This window comes from Poecilia formosa, unplaced genomic scaffold (assembly GCF_000485575.1).
Source record: "Poecilia formosa unplaced genomic scaffold, Poecilia_formosa-5.1.2 Scaffold4, whole genome shotgun sequence".
NCBI classification, from domain to species: domain Eukaryota; kingdom Metazoa; phylum Chordata; class Actinopteri; order Cyprinodontiformes; family Poeciliidae; genus Poecilia; species Poecilia formosa.
In genome coordinates, this window is record NW_006799943.1 from 967,426 (window position 1) to 979,002 (window position 11,577).

The 11,577-nt window shown below is 42.1% G+C and overlaps 1 protein-coding gene across 3 annotated transcripts in view; it reads left to right on the forward strand.

The window, feature by feature from the left end:
• Positions 1 to 9,734, forward strand: part of tmem94 (transmembrane protein 94) — a 28,835-nt gene extending 19,101 nt beyond the window's left edge. For all 3 annotated transcript variants that reach the window (XM_007558708.2, XM_007558726.2, XM_007558716.2), the window contains 17 exons: positions 562 to 735; positions 815 to 917; positions 1,017 to 1,225; positions 1,322 to 1,503; positions 1,786 to 1,918; positions 2,198 to 2,313; positions 2,484 to 2,583; positions 3,906 to 4,014; positions 4,131 to 4,320; positions 4,403 to 4,480; positions 4,559 to 4,644; positions 4,730 to 4,811; positions 7,094 to 7,257; positions 7,372 to 7,466; positions 7,963 to 8,056; positions 8,134 to 8,304; positions 8,782 to 9,734. In XM_007558708.2, the coding sequence (XP_007558770.1) occupies positions 562 to 735; positions 815 to 917; positions 1,017 to 1,225; positions 1,322 to 1,503; positions 1,786 to 1,918; positions 2,198 to 2,313; positions 2,484 to 2,583; positions 3,906 to 4,014; positions 4,131 to 4,320; positions 4,403 to 4,480; positions 4,559 to 4,644; positions 4,730 to 4,811; positions 7,094 to 7,257; positions 7,372 to 7,466; positions 7,963 to 8,056; positions 8,134 to 8,304; positions 8,782 to 8,854 (2,159 nt within the window). In that variant the 3' untranslated portion in view covers positions 8,855 to 9,734. The remainder of the gene's footprint in view (positions 1 to 561; positions 736 to 814; positions 918 to 1,016; positions 1,226 to 1,321; positions 1,504 to 1,785; positions 1,919 to 2,197; positions 2,314 to 2,483; positions 2,584 to 3,905; positions 4,015 to 4,130; positions 4,321 to 4,402; positions 4,481 to 4,558; positions 4,645 to 4,729; positions 4,812 to 7,093; positions 7,258 to 7,371; positions 7,467 to 7,962; positions 8,057 to 8,133; positions 8,305 to 8,781) is intronic.
• Positions 9,735 to 11,577: the final 1,843 nt, after the last annotated feature.

Consider the following 11,577-nt stretch of genomic DNA (forward strand, 5'->3'; position numbering starts at 1 on the left):
TCAAATTCAAAAATACTTTACTAATCCTAAAAGGAAATAAAATGTTGTTACTCATTAATTAAGATTAAAGTTAAAAAATACATATTTTTTCTTTTCCTGATTGAAACGGACTGTTGCTTTAAACCCAAGCTATGTACTGAATCCTGATTTCTGCTCCATCCCAGAGTATTAATGATCTGATCATGTTGACTTGGCATCGTTTCCTTCCATGTGATTCTAGGTTTTATAAGTGGTAATAAGTGCAGGAGTGTCTTGATTTATCCACAGCAGAAACAGCATTTCTTTTTACAGAATATTTAAAAACTTTTCTGTTTTTTAGTTTTGCTTGTTTGGTAATATAACATCAATTGTTTGGTAATGTTAAGATTGATTATTAGTAACCATACATCTAAATATGTTAGAAAAACACACAGACTGTTTCTTTTTTTAAAACAAGCTTCTCAGTGATGATGAGCCAACAGCTTTGAACCGAAGAGAGTTTTTATTTTAGAACAGAATTTTTCATGGATGTGTTTAATATGCAGACTGTGCATGTCTAAATCATTTCCCATCATGTCTCAGGCTTTACTCCTGGAGCCAGGGAGCTGTTTAAACAGGAGAACCACCTGACCCTCTACCAGCTGCCAACCAGAGAGAAGACCAAGGAGTTCACCTCTCGCCGCCTCCCATCCTTCACCAAGCGCCAGCCCCCCATCTCCCACCTCATGTCCCTGTGTGTGCGAGACTCCTCCTCCAGTAAGTCCTGCATGGTGTGTGTGCAGGGCCTGTGCCAGCTGCTTTGTGGGTATAAAAGTGTGTGTGTGTGTTGTTGCAGACAGCGTCCAGATGCTGTCACATGGTTCAGCTGACCTGATCCTAGAGGCCTGCACTGACTTCTGGGATGGAACTGATATCTACCCCCTGTCAGGCTCAGACAGGTCTGCTTTTGGAGTTTCAGGCTCTCCATCCTGGTATTCACATTTGTTTTTGTCTTTCCGAACATCTAACCTTTTTTTTCCTTCCCCTCTGTGTTACAGGAAAAAGGTTCTAGACTTCTACCAGCGTGCCTGCCTGTCAGGTTACTGCTCTGCCTTTTCCTACAAACCCATGCAGGTGTCACTGTCTGGCCAGCTGAACGGGAAGTGTGTGGAGCTGGCCTCGGGTCCCTGCCTGTTCTCCGGCGTTGAGCTGCCCTCTACCACGCCCATCAAACACAACTTTTGCAGGAACAGCTGGAGCTCAGACGGTGAGGCGTGAGGAACGGGGTGGCGCGGCGCAGGGCTGGGACGTTCAGACCAGCAGGCTGAGGTTCTGATGGACTCTGTGTGTGTGTTTCTGTCAGAGGGGATCGGAGAGGGAGTGGAGCAGGAGGACTGTGTCCAGGCGCTCAGCGGACAGATCTTCATGGGGATGGTGTCGTCTCAGTTCCAGGCCAAGCTGGACACGGTCCGTCTCATCGATGCTCTGGTCACTGCTTGCATCCGCTTTGTGTATTTTTCCATGGAGGATGAACTGCGCAGCAAGGTGAGCAAACATCTTGGAAGAAGAGTTGGACGTAATGTAAAAGCATTGAGCTCTAGAATTGTTCCTCCCATGGTGGCAGCATGTCAGGTAGACCTGTTCTGTTAGTTATGATCTGACCTTTATGTTGACTTTTGTCTTTTTGGGACAATTATTCATATCCTTATTGGCACATACACTGTGTTGAAGCTAGGTTGCTGTGGGTTCATTGAGAGTGTGTGTGTGTGTGTGTGTGTGTGTGTGTGTGTGTGTGCGCGTGTGTGCGTGTATACGCAATGTGTGCAGGTGTTTGCAGAGAAGATGGGTTTAGAGACAGGCTGTAACTGTCACATATCTCTGACTCCAAACGGAGACGGCCCCTGTGAGGGGGCTCCATCCAGCCCGGGACACGGTTCCCTGCACGAAGACCTCCACCAGGGTATGTGGGCTGTGCCTCTCCACACTCTGTGATTTTTTTATTTCTATTTTTTGTGTTCAATGAGAGAGACACTAGCTTACCAAAAATAAGTTTCGGTGCTGCTGCAGGCCAGCAAACCCAGGCTGGTGCTCCGCCCTGCAGTCGGAGGCTTAGCAGCCATACGGACGGCTGATCTCTGTTATTACCACTTAGAAACTGGAATGGTTCCATCAGTGACAACAGTATGACAGATCTGTCATCATCTGAACTGTGTCCATTTTCCTGCGTTTTGTCCTGAAGACTCCCGGGACGAGGCAGAGGGTCCGCTGCTGCAGGAGGAGGAGGCCCAGTCCGACCTGGCCAGCTTCCAGCCGACAGACAGTGACGTGCCAAGCTTCCTGGAGGATTGTAACAGAGTAATCATCACCTCAGTCACATTATGCAGCAGGGCTCATCTTGCCAGACCGTCTGCCTTTGTTGCCAGACGTTCTGTTGTAATGAAACGTTTCAGATCATCTGTAACTGGATTTGTCCAGCGCTGTCCTGGCTCAGGTTGTTGTTGCTGACATGCTGCGCTCCGTTTCAGGCCAAGCTGCCTCGGGGGATCCATCAAGTCCGTCCTCATCTGAAGAACATCGACAACGTGCCTCTTTTAGTGCCGCTCTTCACTGACTGCACCCCCGACAGTGAGTCTTTACCTCCGGGTGTCTGACTGTCCTCACACTTTTTAAGTATCCTTCTACAGACTGAGGAGAGTTTTTACCTTTACAGTTTCATTCATTTGCATTTTTAACTTAAACACAAAGACGTCAACATCAAAACTAACATCAAATACTGCATATTATTTTATAATAGCATTTTTAATCATTTGAATGAATTGCTTTGATGCTTGAAGTTTGATTTGTCCAAGTCCTGGTTTCACAAAAGTAAGAAAAACAAACAATAAAATTTAGTTAATCCTCTGTGACATAAGAGTTGTGCTTTTTGTACCCTGTCTTACTCAACCTAAGATAAAAAGATTATAAGAAATAACTTCATATTTTTTCCTAACTAAACATTATTATAAGTGTAGAACTATTTACATTTGATATTGTCTGTTATAGACTTATTGTTAAACACGTAATTCTTACTGGAGGCGGGTTTCCACAGCAGTTCTGTAAAAATCAATAACATTTACTATTTAAATACCTGAACTTTATTTTTCAGTTTCTCCAACAGAGTCACATGCAGAGCCCTACATTCTCCCCAAAAACATAACCTACTCCAAGTCAAGAATCTAGCTAATCGATGAGCCATTTAGTTTTTGCTGTTTTCAGTTTGCTTCACGGTTTGACGCGTTCTGCTCTGTCAGAAACGTAAGAACTTGGCAAATTAGTCAACCTGTTTGACAAAATGGTTAACAAATCAACCCCACATGTTTTACACAGAGGCAGAGATCAGCACAGATGGAGGGTAGCTTTATGGAAGAGGGCCACAGAAAACACAAGAACTGTAACTTTTTCCTCAGAACATTTGATCTTATAAGATCAAATGTCAGAATTCTGAGGTTAAAGTCGGACTTTGAAAAAAGAAGTCAGAATTAATTTTTTGTTTTTATTTTTTTCTGTAGCTCCAGTCTTCTTCTGTATATATACAGCTCTGGTGAAAATTAAGTTTCAGTTTCTCTGATTTTACTTCTTATTGGTATATGTTTGAGTAAAATGAACACGTCTCTGAAATTCCAAACAAAAATGTGTATTTATTAGCAGAAAATGAAAAATGGTCAAAATAACAAAAAAGATGCAGTGCTTTCAGACTTCAAATGATGCAAAGAAAACAAGTTCATGTTCATTTAGAAAGAATTCAGAAATCAGCATGTGGTGGAATAACCAGGAGGTTTCCAATGGGGTTCAGTGCAGTAGATCTTCAGTTTTTCCAGAGCTGAATATCTTCTGAGTCATCAAGGCCCACTCTGTTATCCATGGGACAAACCAAACTGAAATGTTGTGGCTGGTCTTCCTCTCTGCAGCCATGTGTGAGATGATGAAGATCATGCAGGAGAACAGGGAGGTGACCTGCTGTCTGGGAAGCTCCGCCAACTTCCGCAACAGCCGCCTCTTTCTGCAAAGCGATCTCAGGTACAGAGATCACTTTCATTCTCAACATTTTTCACAACGTTTCTGAAGCCAAGCATATCAGAATCGTCCCCATCACAACTGCTGATGCCATGTTGTCCACTCTCTGGGCTCCACAGCATTGGGCTGGACCCTCTGTATCCGTCTCAGTGCTCATGGGAGACTTTTGGCTACGCCACAGGAGGAGGCTTCAGCGGAGAGGTTGAAGGACTCTCTCCTCTCAGACTGTCGGGACAGCTGAACAGCCTGGGCTGCTCCGTCTCCTTCCACCAGGGAAACAGCGTTAGCTTGATTAAACTCATAGAGCAGGTTTGTCACATCAAGCAGTCACTGAGTCACATACACATCTTCAATTGATTTTGAATCTACCTTTGCTGAACTAACTTTCTAGGCACGACACACAACGTCTGGTATCCGCAAGTGCTTTCTCTTCCTGCTGCAGTGCCAGCTCAGTCTGGTCATTCTTCAGGTGGGTCAGTAAACCGCAGGAATGTCAGGCCTGTCTGTGGGATGCACCATCTGAAGTGTGTGTTGTGTTGTTGTACAGTTCTTGGCCTGCCTGGCTCAGCTTCCTCCTCCCATGAACACCACTGACATCCTCTGGATGTCCTGTTTCAGCTGCCCTTTGCTCAGGTACATACACACTCTACGTGTCCATGATGAATCAGTCGCACTAATTGATCTGTCAGATGTTTTAACGCTGGATTTGTTTTGGCAGTGTGTCGCTGTTGGGAAAGCCACCGGACAATTCGGTCATGACAGTTGCCACAGGAAAGAACCTGGATTCAATCCCAAAGAAGGTAGGATGAGCCGAGAGTAGCTTTGCAATATAAAACAAAACTCGAGCTCAGTAATGGTCACGTTTCACTATTTACTGAATTAAACGGGGAAACATGTGCTTCTTTTAGAAAGTAACAAAGTAAGCTTTGTTACTTTCAGTCTGATTATTTTTATTTTTATTTTTTAAATTTTCTCCTTTTCTGGTTGAAACTTTGCGTTTTTTGTACAATTGTTCTCTGTGATTTTGGATATGTTGCTGCAGCTGCAATGTCTGCTGATTCTTTTTTTTTTACTGTTGGGTAGTTGTTATGATGTGTAACCATAAGTGTTTTTATAACCTTATAGCTGATCAACATTTTAAAAGCTCAAATAAAACCTGAACTCCGCAAATCTATTGGCAGATTATTTCACTTATAACAAGACATTTTCTCCATATTAGGAGTGAAATAATCTGCCAATATGAACAACTAGTTTTTCATCAATATTGGGGAATTACTGACTTAAAACAAGCCCTTTGCAGTTTGTTGAAAAGTTACTTAGAAGTTAGTTTTGTCTTATTTTTGCACCAGAATCACTTAAGCTAACTATAACTGTAAGGAGATGGTTAGAGGAACCTGTAGAAGATTCAGGGCTGTTTGAGGTTACTGACTGGGACGCTCTGTGCCAGCCACATGAACAGACTGACTGTCATATTAAACGTCTGTGTGAACATCACCATCAGAACCAGAACACTGAGACGGCTTCCCAGTAGAGCACCGATGGAGGGACAAGGGATTTATTAAGGGGTATAATTAAAGTAAAAATTATAAACAGTAAGGAGAAGCTGGAGAGCAAACTACAGAGAAACGGTATCAGAGATGTGTGTGTGGTCAGTGATGAAGAAGATCACAGGCTTTAAGCAGGAGGAGGATCAACCCTGAGCATCCTCTTCATCAGACTGTCATACAGCTAGATGGTGTCTTCAGTCAGAGGCTTCTTTAGGTAGGATGGTTGTAATCAGGGGTGAAAGTAGTTTTAAATTCTTGGGGGTTCTATGACAAAAGTGTGTGTGTATGTATGTGTACGTGTGTGTATATATATAATATATTATATATATTGTATATATAAAAATTCCTTCTTTGTGTGCTTTGGAGTTTCTGTGCTGATGAAATTTTTGCGAAGCGATAAAAGCTGTGCATCTCTTGAATTACTTCAAAATGGAGCTGTATTTCCTTCAGCCCACTGGCTCCAGTTTTGGCACCGCGAGATGCAGTGAGATCTAAATTCTGAACATAGTCTTCCACATCGGGTTGATGGGGAAACAGGTCCAGAAGGGAACCACAGACATCTCTCCCAGGCCAGACTAGACACATAGACCATCTTCATCAGTTCATTTTAAATCCTGCATCGTATTCAAAAACAATCTAATTTTTATTAATAATAATGTCACCAAAAGCTGCTAATGCTGCTCATCTGATGGAGACATAAGAGAGAAGCTACTATTCTTTTAAAAACAGATATAAACATTTGTTTACCAGTTGGTTTAATAGTTAAAATACAAGAAAAGTGAAAAACCAACAGACTCGTAACCAGTTTACAGTTTAGAAATGGACTCTTTATCTCTTTCCCGGCTATCAGCTATGTGGGCTGCTGACGCTGTGCTCCTGTTGGTATCAAGCTCTCAGTTACACAGAAAAAGCTGGAAGACATTACGTTCTGTCTATTGTTTACGTTTCCACACTGTACAGAACAAATGTGTTCAACTGGGTCGTTTACAACCCATCAAATGTGGAGCGGCAGCATCATTTTCTTGGGATCATTCTTTATTCTATGTTTATGCTAACGTGTAAAATTATTAAACCAAAATTATTTCTTTATAGCTCTTCTCCAAGCAGGCAAAATTTCTTGTCACAATTTACAACAGCAGCAGCAAATGTTTGTAAGTTACATTTAATTTTACTTTTAAGATATTTTTAAGTACCCGCCTACTTTCACCCCTGGTTGTAATACAGACTGCTACAGGAGATCCTTCATGTCCACAGCTGCCAGCATTAACAACTCGTTGAAGAAATCTGGATAATGGGAGTTACAATTCCTCATTTCCTGTTAATAATAATAAAGTATCTGAATAGAAATGAGTTGAGGGCAGAGGCAGTGCTGGAACTGGTTTTAATCTGACTGAATAAAAAAGCAACAAGCATGCTTTGGTTTGACAGAAACATCTCATTCCATCAAAACTCTTGTAAAAGTTTTTCCTACACAAAAAGTTTCCAGATTGTTTCCCAATGAGCCTGACTGTTTTCTTCTTCTCCTGTCCTTCCAGACTCAGAACTACTTCCTGGGCTGTTTCTTCTTAAAGTTTGGTCTCTCAGTGTGTGTGTACCTGCTGGTGTTCGGCTTCACCCTGCAGACTGTGTGCCCTGCTGGCACCAACCTCACCCTGAGTAACGACTCCATAATCAAGTGCAGCTCCATCTTCACAGCCAGGTATGTAACAAGAGATGGATCAGTAATAAACAGGAAATATCAAACATATCTGACTTCTATGTGTGTGTGCGTGTGTGTGTGCGTGTGCGTGTGTGTGTGTGTGTGTGTTTGCAGCTCATCACCACAGCCTCTGGTGTGGTTTGGTGATCTGTCCAACGGCCTGCTGCTGACCCAAAAGCTATTGGCTGGTTTTCTGGTGCTTCACACAGGTGGGGCGACATGGACGCAAAGTTTTTCCACCATATTTAGTGATATTATTGTGATAATAATGAAAGTGACAATAACAACAATTTATTACTTCTTTTTTACTGCATGGCACAGCAGTCAGACAAAAACTTAAATGATGCTCCTGAAAAAATGTCAGCATTACTGATCAGCTGCTTTAGGTCACCAGTCACATAACAAAGTGATTTGTATCACAAAGCTCCACACAGTAACTGTTCAATAAATATCAGTACATTTGATAATATGATTAAATGCAAACAGTGGAGAAAATACTAAAACTAAAAATTCCAGCAATGCGGACAGTTTTATGGGGTTTCAAACTAATTTAGATTGGTTTATTGTGACAATAAATCCAAATTTTTATCATTAGGAATTTATCGCGATAAAAATGCTAAGCGATACAATAAATGCCCACCACTGCACAAGGGGGCAGCCTGGCTGGTGTTCTTTGTGCATTTAGAGTGTTGCTGTTGCTTTCAGTGGTCATCTCCCTCAGCTACGTCCATCGCTCCCAGCCTCTGTGGAGGAAGACTCCCTTCAACAACACCTGGTGGTGCCTCACTGTGCCCGTGGTGTAAGTCCTCCTCCTCATGTCCAGCACATACACAGTTCCTCTTGACATCAGTTCCTAACCTGCTCATGTGTCACCAGACTGCTGGGCCAGGGCGTTCAGGCCACGGTGGACTACCAGCTGTGGAGGGACCAGAGCAGCCCTCTGACCTTCAGCTTGGCTAACATTCCCCTGGAGGTGTGGCTGCTGGCCTCCCTGTCCCCGCTGCTGGTAGTGCTGGTCAACGAAGTGGTGAAGCTGCATGAGATACGGTACGTTGACACCAGAACCAGAGCGTAGACACGGCCCAGTAAACGCAGCATGTGCAGAAGAGGTGGATTTGGAAATGAAGGGCTAACGGAGATGTGGATACATAAAAACCAAAAAAAACAAAAAAAAAAACGGCTGGAATACAAAGACAGAGCGGAAGGGCTTAGCAACGTTTAGTTTCCCTCTAGGATTCAAGTAAAACATTTTGATTTAAACAGCAGCAGCAATGGAAAAGTGTCTGTTAGCGACATGAAGTCAGACAAAATACTGTAAAAAAAAAAAAATCTGAAAACAAGGTTTAATATCCCGCTTTTGTTTAAAAACAGAAATAGCATATGTTTATAAAATCCTGTAAAACAGTTGTTTTTATTTTTTTTATTTTGTTTTCTAACCATGCATGGTTTTCTCAAAAACAAAAAAATCGCAGGGTTCTGCTCACCTCCATCACGGCAGCTCATTTCTCTCTCTGCTTTCTACAGGGAACGGGTTCGGTACCAGAAGAGACAGAAGCTGCAGTTTGAAACCAAACTTGGGATGAACTCACCTTTCTAAAGCCCTTCCTCCAACCACCCCCTCCCCCTCCTCAGAGGATGAAGATGTTCTGGCAGCTCTGGGCGGCTTCCCTCCAGAAACCAGCAGCAGCCCCTCTGCTCCCCCTCCAGGGAGGAGCAGGTATCATGGTGGACAGTGGCGCTGGTTGAACTGCTGCTGCTGCAGCTGGGCGAGCCAGGGCCGGGGCCGGGGCTGGGGCCGGACCTGCGGCGCCTCAGTGTGGTTGTAGAGGCATGAGGAACGCTGTTGGACATGTTTACTGTTTTTTCCCAGGTTCCGCTCCGTTCTCCACCACCAGGATCCATGTGCATGTTCTCCAGGAATGCTCCACATCACGTAGAGCGCTGCAGCTGACATTCACCTCATCACTGTGTATCATAGTTCATCATTCTTCACAAAAACATGGCGTCCTTTTTTTTTCTTTTTTTTTTTTTTACCCTTTTTTAAATGTAAATGTAGGGCTAAAAAAAAAAAGCAACAAAAAAAAACAAAAACGGCTGAAACTATGGAGCCCCAATGTGTGCAAAAATGTCAGAGAAATGGCCTAAAATAAGCTGTGGAGAAAAATGGTAATCTAAGGAATTGGAGAATATTTAGTATAAATCCTGAACTATTTCTCAATAACTTTTATTTTCTCAATAGCTTTTATTTCATGTCTTGGATTTTTAGTTGACTTCTTTACAAACATGATATGAACGGTTTCCCCGGAGACCTCCTCTGCCAATCACTGGCTTCACTTGAGATCATCATGGTCACCTGAGCTGACCAGCATGCACCAGCACAGTTCAGCAACACAATGCCATGAACCCAGCTACTGGTTAAAGTTCTCACTACTGCTGTTAAACAACCACTTACAGTGAAAATAAAATGTTGGAGATCATTTTGTTTGTCCCTATGTGTCCGTCTGTCCCAGGGTCTCCGTCTGTCCCAGGGTGTCCTTCGTGTCTGTCTGTCCCAGGGTGTCCGTCTGCAGCATGTCAGAGTGTTTGGTGCATGCAGTCCCCATGTTCTGCCACACAATGGGTTTGATACATATACATACATATGTATAAACATATAGATATGTAGATATGTGTATATGACAATTGTAGAAGATCCAAACAAAATTTTCTTTAAAATAATATATATATATTTTTAAACATACCTGTTACATCTGACATTTCTTGTTCATTTCGTGGTTGCTATACTGGCTTGAGGAACAAAGCAGCTTCATAAATTTGACTGGCAGCCAATCAGAAAGATGAGCATGCCAAATAACATTTCAGCAAACAACGGTATTTAAATTTATACTTTTTAGTAATTATTGATAAAGAGATGAAATTTTATGATTTAAAAAATTCTGATTAAAAAATGTATTATTTTGGGTTTTTTGTATTCCAGTTATTCATCAGAAACCCAGTGGGATTTGTTCCGTTTAGCTCAGTAACCGGCTAACTGCTAGCCGCTATTAGCCATTACGACATTAAAGGAGCATGGGCATAATGTGCGCTAACAGATTTGCCACAGACTTTATGGTGCAACGGCAACCATTTATTACTGCAGCTGTCACTATTGCAGTAGTGTTGCAGCCATGTTGATTTTGAGTTTGGGTCAGTGTGAAAATCTTTCCAGCCTCACAGGTTAGAGTTTCCAGTCCAGTTTTTCCAACTTTAGAGTCCGAATCGAGCCAGTTCAATCCCATAATTCTTTGTTCTTCAACCACATGAGAACTTCTGCTGTCTGCATGTCCAGTCCAGTTTGTTGTGAACTGTTTCCTGCAGCTGTTGCTGAATGTTCTGAAACGTAGGAATCTGTTGGTGGTTGAAAACACCCAAACCTTGCATTGGAAGTGACAACTTGCCATAAAACCTAAATTTTATGTATTTTTTTACTGCTTTATGTTAACATTGGGGTTTCATATAAACGAGGCTGTCACTACCTCGAAAAACATCCTGATCCACAAGCTTTTCTCTCTGCTGCGTTTGGATCCAGATTGAGTTGTTTTATTCATACCTACATTCAGCCAAATCTTCTACATTATGACTTTGCTCTTTGCTGATGGATGTTTGTGCTGAATTTCCAGATTCTTCTAGATGCATTTTATGCCTCAGTTGCTCTAGTTTTAATCTTAAATCTCAGCTGAAGGATCTCAACTTATAGAAGTCAATTTTATGTTGCAGAGATTTAATATCTGAATTGGCTAAAAAGCATTCAGAGGTTCTGGTCCTATAATAATCTAAAAATGTTTGATTATTAGTTAGAGCGCCAAATCGATAAACATCTATATCCTTGGTGATCTCTTTCAACCAAACCAGCCTAGTGGAAACGGTCTGACTTCGCTGCTGTTTCTGACGCTATTCTGTAGACAAAAAAGAACGATGAATTCCAAAATCAGTGCCTCAATGAAAAGCAAAACGATTTCATAAGGATGTGAATCTGGGAAAGCCGGCCCGGTCACACTGGGGTCACGACCACACGATGGACCGGAGCATCAACCTGAGAGCAGATCGCTCCATTACAGTCTTCAGAGCAGACAAAACAATACTAACTTTAAAGAGTTAGTCTTTAAAATAAGTGTCACAAATACAAAAACACACACACAAAGCTCCTGACCTTGTTGGAATGTGACAGAATGCTGTAAGCTTGAATTTGATCATTTTATTTGTAAATCTTGCCATAACTATATGTTGGATTTCTTGCAGAGGTTTTAAAAACACTGACAGAACTGTGAGACTTAAATAAAA